General features: G+C 41.8%; 1 protein-coding gene across 4 annotated transcripts in view; it reads left to right on the plus strand.

Moving 5' to 3' along the window:
* CNST (consortin, connexin sorting protein) overlaps window positions 1-26,200 on the plus strand; it is a 93,823-nt gene that overhangs the window by 19,027 nt on the left and 48,596 nt on the right. For 2 of the 4 annotated variants that reach the window (XM_062210782.1, XM_062210780.1), the window contains exon 2: window positions 8,157-8,684. The exons of 1 other annotated variant lie outside the window; for it this stretch is intronic. In XM_062210782.1, the coding sequence (XP_062066766.1) occupies window positions 8,306-8,684 (379 nt within the window). In that variant the 5' untranslated portion in view covers window positions 8,157-8,305. The remainder of the gene's footprint in view (window positions 1-8,156; window positions 8,685-26,200) is intronic. One more of the 4 variants, XM_062210781.1, reaches the window with a different exon arrangement.

The raw sequence follows: 26,200 nt of genomic DNA on the forward strand, positions 1-26,200 counted from the left end.
AACAGAGATGCTATATAGCTTAATGTGTAAACCTGAAGAAATGAGTTTACCACATTTAAGGAATGTGGCAAATACAGAGATTCATTGGTGGGTTTTATTTTGCTTCCTAACCTATTTTTCTGAATTCTATATATCTTGAAAACACATTTCAAGATATTGAAAATTGTTCATATTGTCTCCTTAAAGGTAATAATTTGATGTTTGCAGTACATACATCTGAGATTAGTTGGATTTTTAAATTAATATAAAAATTATATTGGGTCAGGATACAGTCTCTGAGGTCTAATTCTCTGAGTTTGAATCCCGACTTTGCCACATTCTAACAGTGTGACCTTGCCCTAGTTATTCATTCTTTCTATTGCAGTCTCTTTCTTTGAAAATGGAAATAATTATAGGACTACTTTGTATGACTTGTGTGAGAAATAAATTATGTATACATGTGGCAAACATAAAATATTGACTCATGGTAAAGCTTAAATAACTTTGTGTTACCATTACTTTATTTTAATCAGATAATTCAAAGTATTTGGTCAAGGCTTCTTAAAGGAAACTTATAATAAATTATTTGCTTTTGTCATTATATTTTTAAGAATTAAAACAGTATATGGCTTTATTTGTATAATTAGTGATTAAAATATAGGTAAATTTCTCTGTAGCATGAGTTGTATACCAAAATGGTTAAAGTTTAAAAATTAGTAATGTATGTGAGGATATATATAGCAGTAAATGAGATTTTTTTTTTGAAATTATTTATTTATTTGAGAGATAGAGACACAGAGAGAGAGGTCTTCCATCCACTTTTTCACTCCCCAGATGGCTGCATCGACGGGAGCTACATCAATCGGAAGCCAGGAGCTAGGAGCTTCTTCCAGGTCTCCCATGTGGATACAGGGGCCCAAGGCCATGGGCCATCTTCTGCTTTCCCAGGCCATAGCAGAGAGGTGGACCAGAAGAAGAGCAGCTAGGACACAAACCAGCGCTTGTATTAACTCTGTGAAACTAACTAAAGGATGCCTGAAGATGCCCTTGAACTAATTACTGTTTTAGAAATTTGTTTCTTTAAAACTTTATATGTGTGGGAGAGATGAGTCTATCTTGTACTGTTAAGGTGTACCAACAATGAGGTTTTGCTTTGCTATTGTCATTTATGTAACAGATTTTGACCTTCAAGGTCCTGTAGATAGGTAAGCTATCTTGAACCAAGCCCCATTACGCAAAGGAGGACTGAGGAAAATGAAACAAATTATGCTTTCTTTCATTGAGTTTATCTGTCTCAAGATCCTTTTGGATGAATGACGTTGTTTCAGTTAATTTTTGCATATTTTAAGAGTGCTTTTTCTTCATAAATAAAAACTTATATTTGTGATTTTCTCCTTTAGAATGCTTGCCTTCACATTTTCTCACTTTTGCTTTTATATTCTTACAGTTTTGTTACCTACTTCATCACATTTCCATTGTCTTTTCTTATTGTATAGCACATAGTTTCTGTATTATGGCCTTTCTTTTTATTATTTAAAGAACTGTCTTTATGGTGAAATAGTATTTTTTTATTCTTACTAAAAAAACCAATCTGATTTTATTTTGTTCTTTACTATTATGTAGAAATTCAAGTATTTAGAAAGATTACTGGAAGGCTATTTTCCTAGTTATAAAAACTATTCAACTTTTATGAAATACCAGGCATATTTGGAATATAGGGAAGTACCAAAAAATAGGACAGCATGATCCTGGAATTTATTTTCTGAAAATAGCAAATAAATAACCGCTTGCAAATTAATTTTTAAAGCATGTAGTAACTATTTCCTTTGGGAAATGTGTACATTGTTGAATTATGGTAATTATGTCTGTAGCCAGGAAGTGTCTACAGCTTAACTTGTTTAGCAAGAAAGAATTGAGAATGGAGTGATTTACCAGGAGCAATAGTTTTTGATCACTGTGACACCATCAAGACAGTGTTTCAGGAGAGCAGAACTCTAATGTGAGCCACAGCTATGATTTTATTTTCTAGTAACAACATTAAAAGCTTCCTAAAAGATAAAATTAATTTTAACAATCATTTATTTATCCCAGTATATCAAAAGCACTATCATTTCCATGTTTAAAATGATTAATAACTTCTTTACTTTGCTCTTATTAATAATCATTGAAATATGTGTATCTTATATAGCATATGTCAGTTTAGACGCAGATTAAAAATGGGAATGTTTGTTCTCTGCTTTGGTTTCATAAAATTTAAAGGGAGAAATGATTCCCATATCCAAGTTGTTCTGAAAATAATTTTTTAAAAACTGAATTCATGGGGCCGGCGCCATGGCTCACTTGGTTAATCCTCTGCCTGCGGCGCTGGCATCACATATGGGCGCCGGGTTCTAGTCCTGGTTGCTCCTCTTCTAGTCCAGCTCTCTGCTGTGGCCCGGGAAGGCAGTGGAGGATGGCCCAAGTGCTTGGGCCCTGCACCCGCATGGGAGACCAGGAGGAAGCACCTGGCTCCTGGCTTCGGATTGGCGCAGCGTGCCGGTAGTAGCAGCCATTTGAGGGGTGAACCAGCGGAAGGAAGACCTTTCTCTCTGTCTCTCTCACTGTCTAACTCTGCCTGTCAAAAAAAAAAAAAAAAAAAAAGAAATCAATCTTGTGGATCCCTTTTTTTTTTTTAAAGAAAAAATATTTATTTATTTTACAGAGAGAGAGGGAAAAAAAGGGCGAGACAAATCTTCCAACCACTGGTTCACTCCCCAGATGGCTGCCGTGGCCAGCACTGAGCCAGGCCGGAGCCAGAAGCCTGGAGCTTCATCTGGGTCTCCCACGTAGGTGGCAGGGCCTCAAGCACTTGGGCCTTTTCTGCTGCTTTTCCCAGGCCGTTAATGGGAAGCTGGGTCTGAATGGAGTGGAACAGCCAGGACATGAACTGGTGCCCATTTAGCATGTCTGCGTGGCAACCAGCGGCTCTACCTGCTATGTCACAACACCTGCCCCAATCCAGTGGATCTTTTTTTTTTTTTTTATTTGACAGGTAGAGTTATAGACAGAGAGAAAGGTCTTCCTTCCGTTGGTTCAACCCCCAAATGGCTGCTACTGCCAGCACTGCACCGATCCAAAGCCAGAAGCCAGGTGCTTCCTCCTGGTCTACCATGAGGGTGCAGGGGCCCAAGCACTTGGGCCATCCTCCACTGCCTTCCCAGACAACAGCAGAGAGCTGGACTGGAAGAGGAGCAGCTGGGACTACAACCAGCGCACATATGGGATGCGGGCACCGCAGGCAGAGGATTAACCAAGTGAGCCACAGCGCTGGCCCCTCAGTGGATCTTGATCAGCGTTTTTTTATTGTTTGTTTAAGGGACAGAGAAGTAGAGATAGAGCTCTCATCTGCTTATTCACTTCCCATACGCCTGCAGTGTCTGGGACTGGGCCAGAATGAAGCCAGGAGCTGGGAGTTAAATCCAGATCTCCTACATAGGTGGCAGGGACCCAACTACTTGAGCCAGCACCTGCTGCTGCCTCCCAGGGTCTGCATTGTTTGGAAGCTGGAATCTGGACCTGGAATCAGGACTTGATTCTAGGTAGTACTCTGTTGGAACAAATGGGCTCTTAACTGGGGTCTCAACTTCTAGGCCAAAACACTCATCCCAGCATCTTAAAAATAAATGAAATAATGTTAAATAGAATGGGGAATATCGGCGCCGCGGCTCAATAGGCTAATCCTCCGCCTGTGGTGCCGGCACCCCGGGTTATAGTCCCAGTCAGGGCGCCGGATTCTGTCCTGGTTGCCCTCTTCCAGTCCAGCTCTCTGCTGTGGCCTGGGAGTGCAGTGGAGGATGGCCCAAGTGCTTGGGCCCTGCACCCACATGGGAGACCAGGAGGAAGCACCTGGCTCCTGGCTTCGGATTGGCGTGGTGTGCTGGCCGCAGCACACTGGCTGCAGCGGCCATTGGAGGGTGAAGGAAGACCTGTCTCTCTCTCACTGTCCATTCTGCCTGTCAAAAAAAAAAAAAAAAAAGAAAGAATGGGGAATATATCACAGTGTACCACTTGTGCTGTGTTTGGGGAAGCTTTTTAGTTACAAATGTGTATGCATTTTCTGTGTATAGGATCTCAATGAAAAATGAAATTCTCATTATAGGTTGTAAGGTTTTTTTTTTTTTTTTTTTTTTTGACAGGCAGAGTGGACAGTGAGAGAGAGAGACAGAGAGAAAGGTCTTCCTTTTTGCCATTGGTTCACCCTCCAATGGCCGCCGCGGTAGGGGCGCTGCGGCCGGCGCACCGCGCTGATCCGATGGCAGGAGCCAGGTGCTTCTGGTCTCCCATGGGGTGCAGGGCCCAAGCACTTGGGCCATCCTCCACTGCACTCCCTGGCCACAGCAGAGAGCTGGCCTGGAAGAGGGGCAACCGGGACAGGATCGGTGCCCCGACCGGGACTAGAACCCGGTGTGCCGGCGCCGCAAGGAGGAGGATTAGCCTATTGAGCCGTGGCGCCGGCCCAGGTTGTAAGGTTTTTAAGAATTATTCCTTTGGGGCATACTTTTGATTGTTGATAGACTGAATATTGCCTATAGATACATATATCTAAACAAAGGTAACATTAATCAAAGAAAGATACAGATTTAGCAATGAGATGTAAGTAGTATTGGAAGACATCTAGTAAATAAAGTGTGATAAAATAAATGTAAAGTGTGTAGTAACCTTAAGAAAAAGAATAATATATGAGTATAGCTTTTCTCCCTCAATGCTGAATTGAATATGAGTACACAAATTTGAACTTGGGGTTGATAGAATACCTTAGTCCTCTACATTTTGATTTGACCAAAGTATAAATCTCAAATTTAGATTTGGGGTTGAAGTTTAATTCTTAAAAAGGACGTTGACTTCTTTCAAGAACCAAGTATTTAGGTTTGATTTGTGTGAATTACAGAAAAATACCACCCTTAGTCTCCTTAAACATTTCAGTAAAATAAAATTATATCTGTGTTAAGTTTTTAGAAAGTAATAATACCTGATGTTTAATTTCATCAGACATCCATTAAGACATAGGGAAAATGATGTTAAACCCTTCATGGGATTGAGATTATGCATTTGTTTTAGTCAAAATGTAGATTTCTTAGTCTGTCATTTTAAGTTATTTATGCTTATTTAAAATTTGTTCCTCGAAGTTTTATGGATTTCATGTCTTGGGGAACCCTTCCTTGAATATGTTCACTTGAAATTCTTCAGGTGAAGATTTGCTGTGTCAAATGACTTAATACTGTGCATGTATTTTAAATGCCATCTTGCCATAAACTTGGTTAGCACTCACTATCATTCTTTTAAAAGGCAAAATAGGCCAGAGTTAGTCCTGTAGCAGTGATTGTAATGTGTCCTTGTTTCTTTTATGAGAATGGTGTATGCATGGAGATTCTTAGAGAATAGCGGTACTGTTTAGATAGAGCAAATAATGTGGAATGAAATCTTAACTGTTTTGATAACCCCCTCGCTCCCAAACCAATGTTAGCACATATTTCAAACTGTGTATTAACTGGGCCTCTTTCTCTCAGTGATTATCTTTTGCCAAGTGCTTTCATGCAGTGAGATATAGGTGTAACGGAAATTAAAATGCTGTTGGTATAGCATTGGGGGAGAGGAAAGAGGAAGAAAAAAAGATAAAAATAGCATTTTATTTATAACTTTACAAAAGAAGTAGAAATATACTGATTAGAAATCCCATGAAGTTTATCTTATTGCTTATATTAAGGTATTCTAATTGAAATGTGTTAGGAGTACAGACAGAAGTAAAATATTGTGTAGTAGATTTTTTACCTCAGAGTAGAGACAGGGTTACAAAGCAGAACCCATGTGTCTAATTTTTTCTCTTTTTTTCTTATTTTTTTAAAAAAAGATTTATTTGAAAGGCAGAATTTAATATATCAAGAGATTTTCATCCGCTGGTTCACTCCCCAAATGGCTGCAACAACTGGGGCTGGGCCAGGCCGAAGTCAGGCGCCAGGAGCTTCTTCCAGGTCTCCCACATAAGTGCAGGGGCCCAAGGACTTGGGCCATCCTCTCATGATTTCCCAGACCATTAGCAAGGAGGTGAATTGGAGGTGGGGCAGCCAGGACTCAAACTGGTGCCCATATAGGATGCTGGCGCTTAACTCCCTATGCCACAGCACTGGCCCCTATTCTACCTATTAATTTGAAGAATTTTTAAAGTCTATCACTGAGGTTTTTTTCTTTTTTAATAAGATTTATTTATTTGCATGGCAGAGTTACATAGAGAGGAAGAAAGAACACTTCTATCTGTTGGTTTATTCCTCAAATGACTGTATTGACCGGCCAGGCCAGGACCAGGCCAGGAGCCAAGAACCCCATCCTGTTTTCCTGCATGTATGGTAGGGGCTGAAGCACTTGGGCCTTGCTCCGCTGCTTTCCCAGGTGCATTAGCAGGGAGCTGGATGGGAAGTGGAGCAACCCAGACACAAACCATTGTCCATATAGGATGCTGGCATAACAGGTGGCAGCTTAACCTGCCGTACCACAACCCTCACCCCATTTTTATTCCTTTTTTTTTTAATTAAAAAAATTGTTTTGTATTTCAGAATTACTGGAATATTTGATTCCGACCTAAAATAATGCTTGATCACCATAAAAATGTCAAAATATGACTGGCATCATTTAAAAAATATGCATATATATTTAAATTTTGAAAAATATAAAGACATACATTAAAATGTATAAATATAGGGGCTGACGCTGTGGCACAGTGGGTAAAGCTGCTGCCCGCAGTGCCGTCATCCCACATGAGCACCAGTTCAAGTTCCAGCTGCTCCACTTCCATCTAGCTCTCTGCTATGGCCAGGGAAAGCAGTAGGAAGAAGGCCCAAGTTATTGGACCCATGCACCCATGTGGGAGATAGGGAAGAAACTCCTGGCTCTTGGTTTCAGGATCAGCTCAGCTCCAGCTGTTTCGGCCATTTGGGGAGTGAACCAGCGATGGAAGTTATCTGTCTCTCTGTGCCTCTGCCTTTTAAATAAATAAATAAATAAATATATAAAGCTTTAAGAAAAAAATATAAAATACTTTTAGGTGATAAGAGGAGATAAAAAATAGAGGGCTTGTAGTCTGTTACACATATTTAAATACTAATAAAATCTTTGGAGCAGATTAGAGGTTTCCAACTCTCTACTTAATAGCCTAAAAGTAATTATAGTCTTCCCTTTTTACTCTAAGTGTTTAAAAGGATTTTGCTGACAATCCTAAGTTCTTTCCAGGGCTTGTTTTTAGGAAGTGAAAGATAAGATTAGAGTATCGTATAAATATATGTTACTTAAAGTTTGACCCTCATACCTTTTTATTTTTATTTTTTATTTTATTTTATTTTATTTTATTTATTTATTTATTTATTTATTTATTTATTTATTTATTTTGACAGGCAGAGTGGACAGTGAGAGAGAGACAGAGAGAAAGGTCTTCCTTTGCCGTTGGTTCACCCTCCAATGGTCGCCGTGGTAGGCGCGCTGCGGCCTGCGCACCGCGCTGATCCGATGGCAGGAGCCAGGTGCTAATCCTGGTCTCCCATGGGGTGCAGGGCCCAAGGACTTGGGCCATCCTCCACTGCACTCCCTGGCCACAGCAGAGAGCTGGCCTGGAAGAGGGGCAACCGGGACAGGATCGGTGCCCCGACCGGGACTAGAACCCGGTGTGCCGGCGCCGCAAGGAGGAGGATTAGCCCAGTGAGCCGCGGCGCCGGCCCCTCATACCTTTTTGAAATTTATTTTTAAAAATACTTTACCTTTCATTGCTTTTATTTGTAAATAATGCTGCTATTTATCCTGAGAAGGACGTACATTAGTAGCTTTCACTTCTTTGGTAAGGTATAACTTGAGTGCTTGATTTTAGCAAATAACCTATTCAAGCAGTGATTTCTTTCATTAAGATTACAGTCCCAACCTGGTGCACATTAGAATCACCTGGAGAACTTAAACAGTTCTGTCAGAGCCTGGACTCTGTCCTCAGAGATTCTGATTCAGTGGGTCTAGCTGGAATGTGGGCAGCTCCCAGGTAATTCTCACAAGCAGCCAGGGTTGGAAACCAGTGTGTTCAGTGAGTACTGGGTTGGGTTGGGTGGGGTTGCACGTGGAGAAAGACGTGTAGGAATGAACTTCAGTCTTCTCCTTTTCTTTCCCAGTTGCAGGGAAACAACCAAGGGAAGAGGAAAATCAGAGATCACTGAGAATCGACAGAGGTTAGAAAATGAAGTAGTTTGTTCTCCTTCAGTCATTGTAGACATGGAAGGACTTTAATGAAACTTTATACGGTTCAACAAAGGATGCTCTAATGGATGACGGTGATACCCCTACATATAATCTGCAGATAGAACCAAAAGATGGGTGTTCGCCTGGTGACAGCGTGGAAAGGACAGTAACATGCTTGGCTCCTGTGTCAGATGAAAATGAAAATCAGCTTGATGGGGGTGGGCAGGAGCACCTGACCTGCAGTGACAGCGCAATGGGAAAACCTGAAGTGTCTCAGCAGGACAGTCTCAACAATAATGAAAGTGTTACACCCAGCTGTGAGGCAGCTGCAGGTGAGAACTTGGAAAACACTCCTTGTGAAGGCCCCAAAGATGGACAGACCTTCTTTGGAAAGGACAAAAAAACAGCTGGGAAAAGAATTTCAAGAAGTAAAAGAGGCACTGTCAAGAAGATACCACCAGGTATTTTTAAATTATTATTTATACTACTCTTCAGTTGATTAAACATTAATCACCTTCCTGCCCCATACTGTGTATAGTGTGCTAGACCCTGCTGTTCTTCTCCTAATGTATTCTGATGCTAGGTCTACAGTAGCACGTGTGGATCCAGCTGTGTGTGGTATTCCTGCAAGTGCTACAGAACTCCCACAGAGTTCCATTGTATGGGTGTGCCATAATTTACTTAACTACTTCCTTATGACTGTTCCCTCTTTTACTATAATCAACTGCCGAAATTGACACTCTTTGTGTTTTCATACTGCATACTTTACATATATGTAGTCTGCTTCCTTTATAAATTAGGCCATTTTTGTGGCAATATCAGCCTTAAAATTTTACTTTTGTCATCATTGTTGCTTTGATTTCTAATCCATGAGTTTATGTGCTTATGAGACTTATTTCTAGGATCTTCCTATCTCAGTCAGTAGGTGAATAGTATACATATATTCTTATAATTCTTGTAGCAATGTTGAGTAAGGCATTGATTTTAATTACATCTGTTTTGTTACCCAGTTATTCATAGCATTTCTCATTTTGTATAGTTTTGCGTTCAGAATTTATAGCTGTGGATTTTTTTGCCCAAATTTCAGGGCTGCCTTGGAAAAAGGCAGCATCTGGTTATTTTTTGATCAGAAACATGTGGGATTAAATGGTTCTGGTATGGCCTAGACTGGAATTCCATAGCATATCACCAGTTTACCCATGCCAGCAATCTTTATTTAGGACTATAGTCAATGAAGTGGAATGTCTCCTCTCTTACTCTGCTCTTTTCTGCATCTTTGATTAGAAATACAGTCAGCCTGTCCATACCCTGCTTTGTATTTGTTTGTTTCTTCTGTTTGGTGTAGGATATATCAAACTTTGCATTTTCTACAAATCTATCCTTATTTTATTCAGTAATGTAATCTGATAACTTTGTAGTACCGTGTTGTAATTTTGCTTTTCATACCCCTTTGTCTTTTCCCTAATAGACTTAAAAATAAAATAGCCTTTGACACAGGATATGAAAGTATGTTCATTAAAGACCTAAGGTAAACAGACGATGGATTAGGGCATTCAAAAAGTTCACAGAAAATGGGATTATAAGATAAATTTATTTAAGTGCAAAATCTTTTGAAATCTGTGCGTATAGGGGGTCATTCAAAAGTTCATGGTTGGGACTGATGAGGTACAGTAGGTTAAGCTACCACCTTCAATACCGGCATCCCATACAGACACTGGTTCAAGTCCTGGCTGTTCCACTTCTGATCTAGCTCCCTGTTATTGAGCCTGGGAATACAACAGAAAATGACTCAAGTGTTGAGCCCCTGTCACCCACATGGGAGACCCCTCAGAAGCTCTTGTCTCCAGCCTGGCCCAGCCCTGGCTGGTGAAGCCATTTGAGAAGTGAACCAGTGGATGGAAGATTCCCCTCTCCCTCCTGCCCCCACTCCCTCCCTCCCTCTTTTTCTCTCTCTCTGCCTTTCAAATAAATAAGTTGCTAAAAAAAAAAAAGTTGATGAAAATGCTTTTGCATGCAAATAAACTTTAATTCCATATCCATGAACTTTTTGAATGCCTTTGTACATGAATATAAATTAATTTATTCTGTAATTATCCTTAGGCAAATAGATCTTGCCCCTCTAATCCAACCTTGTTAACAATTTTTGAAGCAAATGTCTTGTACATATCTGAGGATCAGTCTTGGCTTTAATATTATGAGTTCTTTTACTTTTCCCTTCCAAGCCTTATTCCAGTTTCCCTAGGGGTGGTTACATAACTTCAGGTGATTTATAATATCCGGTAAGAAGAGATGTGTAGAATTACTATCCCTTAGGGTTGGCATTGTGGTGCAGCTATTAAGCTGCCCACCACCAGCATCTCATATTGGAGTGCCAGTTTGAGTCCCAGCTGCTCTGCTTCTGATCTAACTTACTGCTAAAATGCCTGGGAAGGCAATGGAATGTAGCCCAAGAGCTTGGGCCCCTGCCACCCATGTGGAAGACCCATATAGAATTCCTGTCTCCCAGCTTTGGCCTAGCACAGCCCAGGCTATTGCAGACATTTGGGGGAGTAAATCAACAAATGGAAGATCTGTGTGTGTGTGTGTGTGTGTCACTCTTTCAAATTAAATAGATCTTTTAAAAAATAAGACGAATAATTTACAGACTGTATTTCAGAGTACTTAAGAGTAATTTGTTACTGATTTCAAATGCCTCAGCTTAATGGAGACTAAACAGAAGCATTTGGTTAGGTAGGATGCTTAAGTTCAGTGGCTTCTTTTCATTTCTTACTCTTAAAGTCAAGCTCTATAACATTAAATTATTTTTATTTTTCAAGATTTATTCTGTTTATTTGAAAGAGTTACAGAGAGAGAGAGCCAGAGAGAGAGAGAGATATATATTTTTCCATCCACTGATTCAATCCCCAAATGACCGCAGTGACCAGAGCTGATCTGAAGCTAGGAGCCAGGAGCTCCTTCCAGGTCTCTCACATGGGACAGGGGCCCAAGGACTTGGGTCATCTTCTACTGCTTTCCTAGGCCATAGCAGAGAGCAGGATCAGAAGTGGAGCAGCCGGAATTTAAACTAGCACCTATAAAGGATGCTGGCAGTGCAGGCCAGGGCTTTAACCTACTGCGCCACAGCATCAGCCCCTTTCATTTTTAAAAATTTATTTATCTATATGAAAGGAAGAATCACAGAGAGGCAAAGGCAGAGAGAAAGAAAGGTCTTCCATCCTCTGGCTCACCCCCCAACCCCCAACCGTGGCTGCAACAGAAGCCAGGAGCCAAGAGCCTCCTCTGGGTTTCCCATGTGAGTGGATCATCCTCCACTGCTTTCCCAGACCAAAGCAGAGAGCTGGACCAGAGTGGAGCAGATGTACCTTGAACCAGAGTCCATATGGGATGCTGGCATTGCAGGCAGAGGCCCCACCTGCAGTGCCACAGTGCCGGCCCCTTAGATTGCTTTTTAAAAAGTCTTCTTTTGTTCTTTTTGCTCCAACTTTTTGCTGGGTCATGGTCTCTGTAAAGAGTGGATATCTTACCTTCATTGTTTAAAATAATAGTCTCTAAGTATCACTGATTGGGTCAAATATACAATTGATTAAAATGATTTCTTTTTTTATTTTTTTTAACTTTTATTTAATGAATATAAATTTCCAATGTACAGCTTATGGATTACAATGGCTTCCCCCCCCGCCATAACTTCCCTCCCACCCGCAACCTTCCCCTTTCTCGCTCCCTCTCCCCTTCCATTCACATCAAGATTCATTTTCAATTCTCTTTATATACAGAAAATCAATTTAGTATATATTAAGTAAAGATTTCAACAGTTTGCACCCACATAGAAACACAAAGTGAAACATACTGTTTGAGTACTAGTTATAGCATTAAATCAAAATGTACAGCACATTAAGGACAGAGATGCCACATGAGGAGCAAGTGCACAGTGACTCCTGTTGTTGACCCAACAAATTGACACTCTAGTTTATGGCACCAGTAACCACCCTAGGCTCTCGTCATGAGTTGCCAAGGCTATGGAAGCCTTCCAAGTTCGCCGACTCTGATCATATTTAGACAAGGTCGTAGTCAAAGTGGAAGTTCTCTCCTCCTTTCAGAGAAAGGCACCTCCCTCTTTTTTTTTTTTTTAAGGGATCTTTTTTTAGTTTTTAACAACTTTATTATATATCTGCCTTTTTAATTTGACATGCACACAAGTGTGCATTGGAAAATTATAGCCACTCAAGATCAGATGTATGTGTGTGAATATATATATATATAATCTATTTGATATATCGTATATTATTTGATAGTAAAAGTGAATGAGGTACTAATACATGCCACAACATAGATGAACCCGGAAAACATTATGCTATGTGAAAGAACCCAAACAAAGGCATTTTAAAAAGTTTGTGGAAAAATGTAAATGAAAGATACATTTGGGGAGGCATTCAGTATTGCAGTTAAGATGCTGCTTGGAATGGCCACATCTCCTGTCAGTGTGCCTGGGCTTTCTTCCAGTGGACACTCTGGAAAGCAGCGGGTGATAGCTCAAGTGGTCGGGTCCCTGCCGTCCACGTGGGGACCTGAACTGGGACCCCAGCTTCGACTTGGCCCTAGCAAGGCCATTGTGGGTTTTAGGAGACCCAGCAGATGGAGGATCTCTTGCTCTTGCTTTGCCTTTCAAATAAATAAAAAATAAATAAACATTTAAAAAATTGATTTGGTGATGGTTACACCACACTGAATATACTAAAGCCATTGAATTAAATGTATGCTTTAAGTAAGTGTTACGTGAATTTTATTAGTAAAATTGCTATAAGGGACAAAAGAAGGGGATAGTGGTGGTAATTTGGAAGATCTCTGTCTCTCCCTGTCTCTGTAACTCTGACTTTCAAATGAATGAATGAATATTTAAATAAGAAATAAAGATACATAGTATGTGGAATTTGATATAACATAATTTTCTATATACTTTGTTTAAAAAATGCCACTAAATGTGTTTTTTTGTGCTTTAACTTATTGTCATATAAAAGTTAGTTCCTGGTTTCTTTAATCTTCCTTTCTCATGTGATATCAGTGACTTTTAGAAAATTATAGAAAATCAGTGGGGATGTGAGGAGTGAAAGGGAACATTTTATGGAAAATTCCACCATTTGGTTTCCTTTGAATATTAGGTTACTATTTTTAAGTACTTGTTTTTTAATTTAAATACTTTCCTTTGTATTTGTATGTGTGTATGAGGGTACTTTTTAAAGTTCACAAAAAATAGGGTGGATACTTGGCACAGTGGTTAAGTAGCCTCTTTTTTTTTTTTTTTTTTTTTTTTTTGACAGGCAGAGTTAGACAGTGAGAGAGACAGAGAGAAAGGTCTTCCTTTTTCCATTGGTTCACCCTGCAAATGGCCGCTATGGCTGGCGCACTGTGACCGACGCGCTGCACAGATCTGAAGCCAGGAGCCAGGTACTTCCTCCTGGTCTCCCATGCGGGTACAGAGCCCAAGCAGTCCAGCTCTCTGCTGTGGCCCAGGAGTGCAGTGGAGGATGGCCCAGGTCCTTGGGCTCTGTACCCGTGTGGGAGACCAGGAGAAAGCACCTGGCTCCTGGCTTCGGATCAGCGCAGCACGCCGGCCGTAGTGGCCACTTGGGGGGTGAACCAACGGAAAAGGAAGACCTCTCTCTCTCTCTCTCTCTCTCTCTCTCTAACTCTGCCTGTCATAAATAAATAAATAAATAAGTTAAAGTGTAAAATGTCTAATCAAGCTTCTAAGAGGAAAATTGAGGAATCCAAATGGTGGTGCTAATTGGTATGTTCTGCATAATTTAGAGTCTAGATCCCAACAATATTTATGTGTGCTAATTGTGCCTGAATATGTAATGAAAACAGCATGGTGCAAACTCCAGAAAGCGGTGATATTTGAGGGACAACTGTAAATACTGTGACTGAAAGGGTCTAACTGCCCATGGAGTTAGCTGCTGTTACAGCCTAAGGCCCAGGGATGGAGAGACACTGGCATCACCAGTATGTGGGAGCTGTCATTGATATGCATTTGTTCAATTTTCTGTGAGTTTTATAAAGTTTATTTTTGAAATGCTCTTTTAGAGCCACTGTGTATCTGTAAAATTTAAATATTCAGTTTAGGGTACTCAGACTTGTGTGTCTGTCAGACTTAATGAGCCTTTTATTCAAAAGGAAAAAATAAATGATTTTTGGGTTCAAAATACTCTGGTTGGAGGCTCATAGATCGAGACAGTGGTTTAGTGTGGTTTATTAGAATTTTTCATGAGCAATTAAAGCTCTGCTTCTTTAAGGGCCCAAGAAAGCAAACAAGCTATAAATAGTGCTTGTTCCCTGCACTCAAGAAGAGAGCCCTTTGTGGCATCTATCCGAGAGGAAAATAAGAATATTCTCCTGAGGGGTTATACATTGCTGTCCCTCAGAGTCTCCTGTGACAGCACATTCCTACTGAAGCTTTTAAACCATTGGTAATGAAGCAGTAAAGGGCGAGGTCTTTCAGCCTTACCTGAGTCTCTGAAAATGGTCCTGAAGTATTAATAGCAATTTTTAAGATGCCACCTAAAATAAAGTCCAGCAGCTAATTTTGTCTTTCCATCCTTGGATTGACATCAGAATCATCCAACACTTGGTCAGGAGACCAGTGCTGCTGCTTTTGGTGCCTGCTGAATTGTGTGTGCACTTTGTATGTTACATCATTTAATCCTTTGCCATTAGTTTATGAGGAGGTAGGTTGAGCGTCAGGTCGCTTACTTGGGTTAATAGTGTTGCTTGACTCCAGTCTAAACAAGACCTTAACCACAGCCCTGCCTTGCTCCCTCTGAAGGCAGAGGCTGCAGCCTGAGGGTACGGGAGGAAAATGTGCCACGTGGAGCAGATGGTAATTATACCATAATTACATGGTACAGCCCTTTGACCCCAGGTCAGATGAGAAGGAACTTGGCTCATTTTCAAGTTCATCTCATAATACTATGTCTAGTGTTGAGGAAAAGGAAGGAATATTTACTTTTGTCACTTCTGGTGTGTTTTACCAGTGATTGAAGATATTTAGGTGGTAGATATTCACCTTTCTGTTTTCACTGCATTTACCAGAACCTTCGAGTGAGGAAATGTGGGAGGGAGCATGCACAGAGTCTAGCATAGGAACCACGTAAACCATGTGTTAAAATTTATTTCTGGGGGCTGGCATTATGGCACAGTGGGTAAAGCTGCTGCCTGTGACACCAGCATCCCTTATAGGCTCCATTTGGAGTCCTCGCTGAACTTATGATCCAACTCCCTGCTAATGGCCCTGGTGGAAAAGCAGCAGCAGATGGCCCAACTACTTGGGCCCCTGCCACCCATGTGGGAGACCTGGATGAAGCTTCTGGCTTTGACCTGGCCCAGCCCTGGCTGTTGTGGCCATCTGGGAAGTGAACTAGCAGATGGAAGATCTCTGTCTCTGTAACTCTGCCTTTCAAAATAAATAAATATTTTTTAAAAGTTATTTCTGATTTGTCTTCCAAAATTGAAGCAAGAAATGCCTTAACATTAATGGGTATGGCAGTTTGAGGAATTCAGTTATACGATGACTCTAAGAATCAAAATGTAAAATCACAGTACTGAAAGCAATTTTTCTTATAAAAGTAAAATAGAAGTGTGCCTTTTTAATTATTTCAATATACAATTAAGGGACATTAATTATATTGATAATCATCAGCATTATTCCCAAAACTTTTAACACCCTAAACAGAATTTCTGTACATAGGAAACACTAACTTCCTTTTTCCTTTTTATAATTTCTCTCTATTTATAGTCTCCTTTTGTTCATACATTGTTTTCCTGATGTCCTTTAGTTCTTTGTCCATGGTTTCCTTTAGCTCTTTGAGCTTAGTTAAGGCAGTTCATTGAGGCTGGCGCTGCGGCTCACTAAGCTAATCCTCCTGCTGTGGCCCGGGAAGGCAGTGGAGGATGGCCCAAGTCCTTGGGCCCTGCACCCGCATGGGAGACCAGGAGGAAGCACCTGGCTCCTGGCTTTGGATCAACGCAGCACGCCAGCAGCCATTTGGGAGCTGAACCAATGGAAGGAAGACCTTTCTCTCTGTCTCTCTCTCTCACTGTCTAACTATGCCTGTCAAAAAAAAAAAAAAAAAAATTCATTGAAATTCTTTGCCTGGTAAGTCCAATGGCTAGGCTTCCTTGTAGCTGTTTTCTGTCAATTCATTTCTTTCCTCTGAATGGACTATCCTATAGTTTCTTTGTATGCTTTGTGGTTTTGTTGTTATTGAGGAAAATGGAATATTTGCATATTGAGATTCTTCTTGCTCAGGGTTGGCTGTTCTTGTTGCTGAAGTCTTAACTTTTGTTCTTTTTCCAGTCTATACAAAATTGGCTCTGTCATAATATTCCTTTAACATTTAACACTTCTCTGGGCCATTTAAAATTCTGCCTCAGGTTTCACTTCCTGCTTGCTCTGTGCTTATAGATTGTCTAGTGGTAAAAATTTAGGGTCTTCTAAGGTCTTTTTTTTTTTTTTTTTTAAAGTTTATTTATTATTTGGAAGATAGGGTGACAGAGAGGGGAGAGAGAACCATTCACTGGTTTACCACCCCCTGCCCCCCCCCCCCCCCCCGCCCAAGCTGCCAAGGGCCACAACAGCTGGGACTGGGCCAGTCTAAAGCCCGAAACCAAGAACTCCATCTGGGTCTTCCACGTGCGTAGCAGAGGTCCAAGCCCTTGGAGATTATCTACTGCTTTCCCAGACGCATTAGCAGGGAGCTGGATCGAAAACAGAGCAGCTGGAACCTGAATCGCTGCTTTAATATGAAATGCTAACGTCCCATGCCATGACTTAACCACAACACCAGCCCCTGTCTCAGGTCTTTTTTCAACATGTGTCTTGTCCCAGACTGTCGTATGGTTTTCTTAATTCCCTAATTTGCATAGACATTTTTGAGTGCCTGATTTCCCAAGGATACCACTTTCTGGCTTTCTTCCATGGCTTTAAGTGGTCTGTTTTATGTCTTTATGATAGTTTTTTGTTTTTTTGTTTTTTGCCTCAGTTGACTGTAGGTGTTTCACCATCATCCAACATCACCTTGTAGCAACGCTTGCTGCTTTTCTGTTCTCATGGGTTCTCAGTTCCATTAAACAGAAGCAAGTGACTTCTGCCAGTATTTTGGGTAGCCCAAAGTTAGAACAAAGTGATCTGCAAGTAAGCCTGCTCTGTTCTCTTTGGAAACAAGGCCCAGAGTTCCGAACTTTGAACACTGTTTTCAAGGTTGCTTGTTGAGCTGGGGGAGGGATGAGGTAAGGGCAAGTAAGCCTGCCACAGAGCTTTCCTGCCTTGCTTGCATTGCCTGTTTCACTCTGTTGTACACCTTTGTGTTCTGACAGTTCTGGTTGGACTTGAATTTTTTTTTAATGACATTTTTGTTTGTTTGTTTTTTTACAGGCAGAGTTAGTGAGAGAGACAGACAGAGAAAGGTCTTCCTTCCGTTGGTTCACCCCCAAAATGGCCGCTACAGCCGCGCTGCGCTGATCCGAAGCCAGGAGCCAGGTGCTTCCTCCTGGTCTCCCATGCGGGTGCAGGGCCCAAGCACTTGGGCCATCCTCCACTGCCTTCCCGGGCCACAGCAGAGAGCTGGCCTGGAAGAGGAGCAGCGGGACAGAATCCGGCGCCCCAACTGGGACTAGAACCCAGGGTACCAGCACCGCAGGTGGAGGATTAGCCAAGTAAGCTGCGGCGCCGGCCTGGATTTGAATTTTTAAAAAGTATTTTTGTACAGGCTTGGGAATGTAGAGCTGCACCTTCTGCCATTTTGTTTATGTCACTCAAGGCCTTTTGACTTTAGGGCTTCTCATAGCTAGAACAAAGCTCACAGGCATGGGATCAAAATGAATGATTCTGAAACAATGCTACTATTTTGTATTTTTATATGATATCATCTTTGAGATAAGGATGCTGTTGATTTAGAACCAAGTCAGCTTTGGGAAGTATTATTATCTTTTAGAGGTGGAAAGAAACATACAAATATTGAAGTCAAAGAATAGTAGTTGAGGGGCTGGCACTGTGGCGCAGTGGGTTAAAACCCTGGCCTGAAGTGCTGGCATCCCATATGGGCTCAGGTTCCAGTCCCCGCTGCTCCTCTTCCAATCCAGCTCTCTGCTATGGCCTGGGAAAGCAGTAGAAGATGGCCCAAGTCTTTGGGCCCCTGCACCCATGTAGGAGATCTGGAAGAAGCTCGTGGCTCCTGGTTTCGGATCAGCACAGCTCTGGCCGTTGCAGCCATCTGGGGAGTGAACCAGCGGATGGAAGATCTTTTTCTCTGTCTCTACCTCGCTTTGTAACTCTGTCCTTCAAATAAATAAAATAAATCTTAAAAAAAAAAAAGAATAGTAATTGAGATAGTTAAAATCATCAAACTACAAGAAAACTAGTAGTTCCTCAAAAATTTAAACATGTTACTATATAATCCAGCCATTTCACTTCTGGGTATCCAGTACAAGAATTGAAAGTAAGGATTCAAAGAGATCCTTGTACCCCATGGTTCATCACAGCATTATTCACAGTAGCCAAAAGGTAGGAAACTCTGCAGTCCATCAATGGATGAATGGATAAACACAATATGGTCTGTGTATACAATGGAATCGCATTCAGTTTTTTAAACCAGTTGGTAATCTGATGCATGCTTGCACACAGATGAGGTTGGAGAACTTTATACTAAGTGAAAAAATCCAGACACAAAGGACAATTATTAGTGATACCGTTTATATGACATGCTTAGAATAGGCAATTCATAGACATCGAAGGTTGAATGGTGGTTTCTAGGTTCAGGATAAAGAGTGGAATAGGGAGTTAATGTTTAATGGGTCCAGAGCTGTTTGGGATATGAGAAGGTTCTGGAAATGGATGGTGACGATGGTTGCTCAACACTGTGAATGTATTTAATGTCACTGAATTGTATGCTTCATAATGGTCAAAATGATAAATACCGTGTTTAAGAAAATCTCCAGAAATTCATAGCTTGATGTGACTGTTTCACTGAGTTCTAAAACACAAGTTCTTGACAATGTTTTGTGTATTTACCATATGCCAGCCACTGCAGTACTGCTTTATGTGGACTATCTCATTCACTCCTCACTGCAGCCTTATTAAGCAATATTACAATTAGCCTTCATTTATAGATGAGGAATCTTATGACACAAAGAGATTAAGCAACTTGCTCAGTGTTTCATGAATATTGCTCATGACTGGCACTCAGAATTTGATCCCGGGCAATCTGATTTCAGACTCTGAGTCTGATTGTTATATGATACTTTCTCGCTTTTGTAGAATTTTGAAGTGTGTTTAAAGGAATTCTCTTCTAGTTGACTTAGCACAGTTTGCTGCACAGCAGTTATCACATATGCTTTCTTCTGAGTGTGTTGGTAGCTGTGTTTCTGCAAAACAGTTCCGTCTGCCAGGCTCAGCAAGACAAGACACGATCAGGTAAAAGGTGGATAGTTCACTCTTACAGGAGGTGATGGGATTCAGTTTGTTTCCGTAACTGTTTCTGAATGACGGGGTAATTTTCTCTCAGATTCGCTTTTTAGAGATTATTTATTTTTATGTATATATTTATCTGTTTGAAAGGCAGAGTCACAGGGAGAAACAAAGATATATCTTCCATCCACTGGTTTACTCCCCACATGCCTGCAACAGCTGCTGCTGCACTAGGTGCTAGGAACTCCATCCACATCTCCCAGGTGGGTGGCAGTGACCCAAGTATTTGGGCCACCATCTACTGCCTCCCAGGTGCATTTTCAGGAAGCTTGGTCTGAAACAGCCGTGGGACTGGTTCCCAAGCATTTGATATGGGATTTGTGCATCCCTAGTGGCAGTGTAACTCACTGTGCCCAAAACACCAATCCTTCATATTCTTTATTTGACCTGGCTAAATATGGTGAAAAGGACTTGAATCACTTTTATCAAATAAAGTATTTTTATAAAACCAGTGAATGTGGCCGGCGCCGCGGCTCAATAGGCTAATCCTCCGCCTAGCGGCGCCGGCACACCGGGTTCTAGTCCCGGTCGGGGCACCGATCCTGTCCCGGTTGCCCCTCTTCCAGGCCAGCTCTCTGCTGTGGCCAGGGAGTGCAGTGGAGGATGGCCCAAGTCCTTGGGCCCTGCACCCCATGGGAGACCAGGATAAACACCTGGCTCCTGCCATCGGATCAGCGCGGTGCGCCAGCCGCAGCGCGCTACCGCGGCGGCCATTGGAGGGTGAACCAACGGCAAAAGGAAGACCTTTCTCTCTGTCTCTGTCTCTCACTGTCCACTCTGCCTGTCAAAAATAAAAAATAAAAAAAAAAATTAAAAAAAAACAAAACAAAAAAAACCCAGTGAATGTAGTTCTGTTTTCTAATATCTTTTTCTTTTTTAAAAATATGCATTTATTTATTTGAAAGTCAGAGTTACAGGCCGGCGCCGTGGCTTAACAGGCTAATCCTCCACCTTGCAGCACCGGCACACTGGGTTCTAGTCCCGGTTGGGGTGCCAGATTCTATCCCGGTTGCCCCTCTTCCAGGCCAGCTCTCTGCTATGGCCCGGGAAGGCAGTGGAGGATGGCCCAAGTGCTTGGGCCCTGCACCCGCATGGGAGACCAGGAGAAGCGCCTGGCTCCTGGCTTCGGATCAGCGAGATGCGCCGGCCGCAGCAGCCATTGGAGGGTGAACCAACGGCAAAAAGGAAGACCTTTCTCTCTGTCTCTCTCTCACTATGCCTGTCAAAAAAAAAAAAGAAAGAAAGAAAGAAAGTCAGAGCTATAGAGAGAAAGATGTCTTCCATCTGCTGGCTCACTCCCCAAATGGCCAAAATGGCCACTACTGAGCCAAGCCAAAGCCAGGATCCTGGAGCTTCATCCAGGTCTCCCACATGGGTGTCAGGGACACAAGTACTTGGGCAATATTCCTCTGCTTTTCCCAGGCCATTAGCCAGGGAACTGGATCAGAAGTGGAGCAGCCAGGACACTGCTGGCATCACAGGTAGTGGTTTTGCTCACTACACTACAACACTGGCCCCCAAACTCTGCTTTCATTTGAAAAAAGAGAGGTAGCAGACTTGAAGATAAGCAGAAGAGCTTCCTAGTTTATTTCTTACATAAATTAAAATTCTTAGAATAGTCCCTATGTTAATAAGATAGTATCTCTCATTTAAAGATGGGGAAATTAAGGATTAAGGAGACTGATTTGCCTGGTCACAAAGCCAAAAAGTAGTGGATTTAGGATTCAAACCCAGGCCACTTGATTTAGATGCCATGCTCTCATTTAATTTCTTTGATTTTTTTTTTTTTTTAAGATTTATTTATTTGAAAGGCAGCGTTACAGAGAGAAGTTACACAGAAAGAGCTCTTCTGTGTGCTGGTTCACTCCAGAAATGGCGCAGCTGCCAGCGCTGGGCTTAAAAGTTAGCCTGCCTAGATTTCCTGATTTCAGGTTCCACCTGTGGTTGCCTTGACAAGGCCAGACCAAGTGATTTTCTTGATCTTATGCAGTCTGCCTGCCAGGCATTTCCCCACCCCTGATCTAAAGCCTGTGTACGAGGCGGTGTATTTACATTCTGAGTAGTAGAGGACGGTATTTGAAGCATATTAAAACTTTAAATAGCCCTACCTCCATCTCCAAATATCGCATCGGCTTAGCCTGTGCTGCCAGTATCACCACCATCCGAGGTATAATCATTGCCTCTGTCTTTACCTAGGCCTTGATATCATCTATGTAACTTCTTTCAGATCTCCATGTTGTTTGCAATAATTTTAGTTCTGTTGATTACTTAGCATCTTCTTGTGGGGAGTTTGTAACCATCCTGTCATATTGTTTTCCCTATCATGCAGAGAAATGGTTCTGTCACTTTGTTATATTTGTTAGATTATTAAAACGTCCCACTGTTTTAAGATAAAGGTGTTGGAGAATACTGCTGCATTCTTCTGCCAAATGCTGTTGAACACTAGCCAGAGATCAATTCTACAGAATTAAAGGGTCTGATGAATGGAATAAAATATCTTAATCAAGATAATTCTCCTAACCTCCGGCACATAGTTGTTACAGATTTTTCAACATATAAAACTTTTTGCCAGCACCATGGCTCACTAGGCTAATCCTCCGCCTGCAGCGCCGGCACCCCGGGTTCTAGTCCCTGTTGGGGCGCCGGATTCTGTCCCGGTTGCTCCTCTTCCAGTCCAGCTCTCTGCTGTGGCCTGGGAAGGCAGTGGAGGATGGCCCAAGTCCTTGGGCCCTGCACCCGCATGGGAGACCAGGAGGAAGCACCTGGCTCCTGGCTTCGGATCGGTGCAGCGCCGGCTGTGGCAGCCATTTGGGTGGCGAACCAATGGAAGGAATACCTTTCACTCTGTCTCTCTCTCTCTCTCTCTAACTCTGCCTGTCAAAAAAAAAATATATATATATATATATATAAAACTTTTTAATGGGTACATGTGGAACTATTATCTCCTTTTTATGGTTTGATGAAGTTGACAAGTGTTAAATTAGGACCTATGAATTTGCCTGTCACTGTCTATATATATTTATAAATAGCATCACCACATTGCTGAATAAGTAGTTTTAACTATAACTCATTTGGCTTTCACAAATGAAGGTAAATAGAATTTTTTTTCCTGTTTAGCTGTATGGATTAATATGTAGCAATAAAAAGCGTAAAATTTATATTGAGTGGGACTTTGTAGTGAAGGGGAAATGACATGTGGCAGAATGTGTTTTAGTTTGGCTTTTGTTCTTAATTATAAATATATTGTTACTAGAAAACATATCAGAAGAAATTGTAATAGTAATTCAGGAGTGAAATTAGTTTTCTTTTTTTTTTTTTCTTTTAAGATTTATTTATTTGAAAGTCAGAGATACAGATAGGGAGAGAAAGAGAGAGAGAGAGAGAGAAAGAGAGAGAGATATCCTCTACCTGCTGGTTCACTCCCCAGATATCCTCAGTGGCTGGGGCTGGACCATGCTGAAGGCTGGAGCCAGGAGCTTCTTGCAAGTCTCCCACGTGGGTGCATCTTCTGATAATTTTTCCCAGGCCATTAGCAGGGAGCTGGTTGGGAAGTGGAGCCTCTAGTACTCTAACTGGCATCCATATGGGATGCCTGCCAGCATTATAGGTGGTGGCTTTACCTGCTATGCTGCAATGCTGGCCCCAAGCTATATATTTTTCAAGGAAAACTAAGACTCAGATGACATAAAAAATAATAATATCAAATTTTTCTGAAATCCACACGAAAAAATATAAAAACTTTAATGTTGCAGTGAGTAATTTTTTTTTTTTTTTTGACAGGCAGAGTGGACAGTAGAGGGAGACAGACAGAAAGGTCTTCCTTTTTGCCGTTGGTTCACCCTCCAATGGCTGCCGCGGTAGGCGCGCTGCGGCCGGCGCACCGAATGTTCCGATGGCAGGAGCCAGGTGCTTCTCCTGGTCTCCCATGGGGTGCAGGGCCCAAGCACTTGGGCCATCCTCCACTGCACTCCCTGGCCACAGCAGAGAGCTGGCCTGGAAGAGGGGCAACTGGGACAGGATCGGTGCCCCGACCGGGACTAGAACCCGGTGTGCCGGCGCCGCAAGGTGGAGGATTAACCTAGTAAGCCACGGCGCCGGCTGCAGTGAGTAATTTTTTTAAAAAAAAAGATATTTATTTATTTGAGAGGTAGAGTTACAGATAGTGAGAGGGAGAGAAAGAGAGAAAGGTCTTCCTTCCGTTGGTTCACTCCCCAAATGGCTGCCATGGCCGGAGCTATGCGGATCCAAAGCCAGGAGTCAGGTGCTTCTTCCAGGTCTCCCATGCGGGTACAGGGCACCAAGGACTTCGGCTATCTTCCGCTGCCCTCCCAGGCCATAGCAGAGAGCTGGATTGGAAGAGGAGCAGCCAAACTAGAACCGGCGTCCATATGGGATGCCAGCGCCACAGGCAGAGGATTAACCTACTGCGCCACAGCGCCAGCCCAAGTACTTTGTTATTATTTCAAATATTTTAGTACATTATAATGGTGTCAATTCATGACATACCCATTTAAGTACTGATGATTATATTACTGTTCATTTTCTTCATTGTTGCCTTTATGAAAAACAAGTTCGGGGCTGGTGCTGTGGCACAGCAGATTAAAGCCCTGGCCTGAAGCACCGGCATCCCAAATGGACACCGTTACTAGTCCTGGTAGTTCTTCTTCCAATCCAGCTCTCTGCTATGGCCTGGGAAAGCAGTAGAGGATGGCCCAAATCTTTGGGCCCTTGCACCCGCGTGGGAGACCTGGAAGAAGCTCCTGGCTCCTGGCTTCAGATCGGCACAGCTCCAGCAGTTGCAGCCATCTGGGGAGTGAACTAGCAGATAGAAGACCTCTCTCTTTGTCTCTACCTCTCTTTATCTCTTTCAAATAAATAAACTAAATATTTAAAAACTATAAAAAAAAAGAAAAACAAGTTCATGGAGTGTCCTTCACTGCTAAAAATCAATGAGCTACAATGACATGGAGGAAGCTTAAATGTTACTAATTGAAAGAAGCCAGTCTAAAAAGGCTGTTTACTGTATGATACTGTTTGGGGGAGGGAAGTTCTATCATGTTAAAAACTATAATAATGATAAATAATAAACCAAACATTTTAATACTCCATCGTAGTTCTTATAATCCTACTATTCACCACATTAGCAATATGAGCTTTATTGACCCTTTCCTCTGAATGTATTTTAGTCTCAGAAGTGACTTGCCAATCTTGTGTCCTTTTTCATTCAAGTGACAGTAAAGTCTGTTTAGGCTGAGGGCTTGGGAGCATGCTTGCTTTTGCACACACTCTCTCATTTAATCTTATGATGTAAAGATCATAGCCTTCCATGTTACAGGGGAAAAACTCAATCAAAGATTTTAAGTTATTTGCCAAAGGTACAACTAGTAAATTGTACAAGTAGGCTGAGAACTTAGGGCTGTCCTGATTTCCATGTCATTCTTCTTTCAACTCTTTAGCAATAGACAGCTTTCTAATGCATGTTTTTTACTCCTTTAATGTAAAACTAATAAGGTCATATTTTAAGTGGTTTATAATTCCATGTATCTAGACTATGGCTAGAGATTATTTTATTATTTTATATGTGCCTAAGGTAGAGTATATCCTGGTGATTTGGTAACATCTGTAACAATTTATATGATTAGTTAGCCCATGAAAAACTCCATTACTAAAAGCTTGGGAGAGCTGGAAATAGAAACCTACCCTTTGGTTTGGAGTATTGCAAAGCTCTTCTCAAAAGGGCATGCCATTCTTCTTGCCTGAAAATCTAAAATGCCATCATTGATGCAGTCCACAGCTAGGAAAAGGAGGAACATTGGTTTAGAAAATTTATTATGAGGGCCGGCACCTGGCGCCGTGGCTCACTTGATTAATCCTCCGCCTGTAGTGCTGGCATCTCATATGGACGCCGGTTCTAGTCCCGGTTGCTCCTCTTCCAGTCCAGCTTTCTGCTGTGGCCCAGGAGGGCAGTGGAGGATAGCCCAAGTGCGTGGGCTCCTGCACCCGCATGGGAGACCAGGAGGAAGCACCTGGCTCCTGGCTTCGGATCATCACAGTGCCGTCCGTAGTGTCCATTTGAGGAGTGAACCAACGGAAGGAAGACCTTTCTCTCTGGCTCTCTCTTTCACTGTCTATAACTCTACCTGTCAAAAAAAAAAAAATTATAATGAGAACAGTTAGGAGAGATTTGTATTAGGCAGGTAACCTTACCTTCAGTTTTCATGTTGCTGTATCATTTTCACAGTGATGATCTACATTTCTTAAATGCCAAATTCTTTGCAGAGATTTTGAATGCTTTGGGTGATCACATCTAGAGGAAACCACAGAGTTTGGGTAGCCAAGACCTTCATTTCAGATAAGAAACTACAGATAGTAAAATGTCTAATCCAAGGGTCATTCCATCTTTGGTAGTAGTCTTTTTTTTTTTTTTTTAAAGATTTATTTATTTATTTGAAAGTCAGA

Source organism: Lepus europaeus, chromosome 14 (genome assembly GCF_033115175.1).
Source record: "Lepus europaeus isolate LE1 chromosome 14, mLepTim1.pri, whole genome shotgun sequence".
In the NCBI taxonomy this organism is placed as follows: domain Eukaryota; kingdom Metazoa; phylum Chordata; class Mammalia; order Lagomorpha; family Leporidae; genus Lepus; species Lepus europaeus.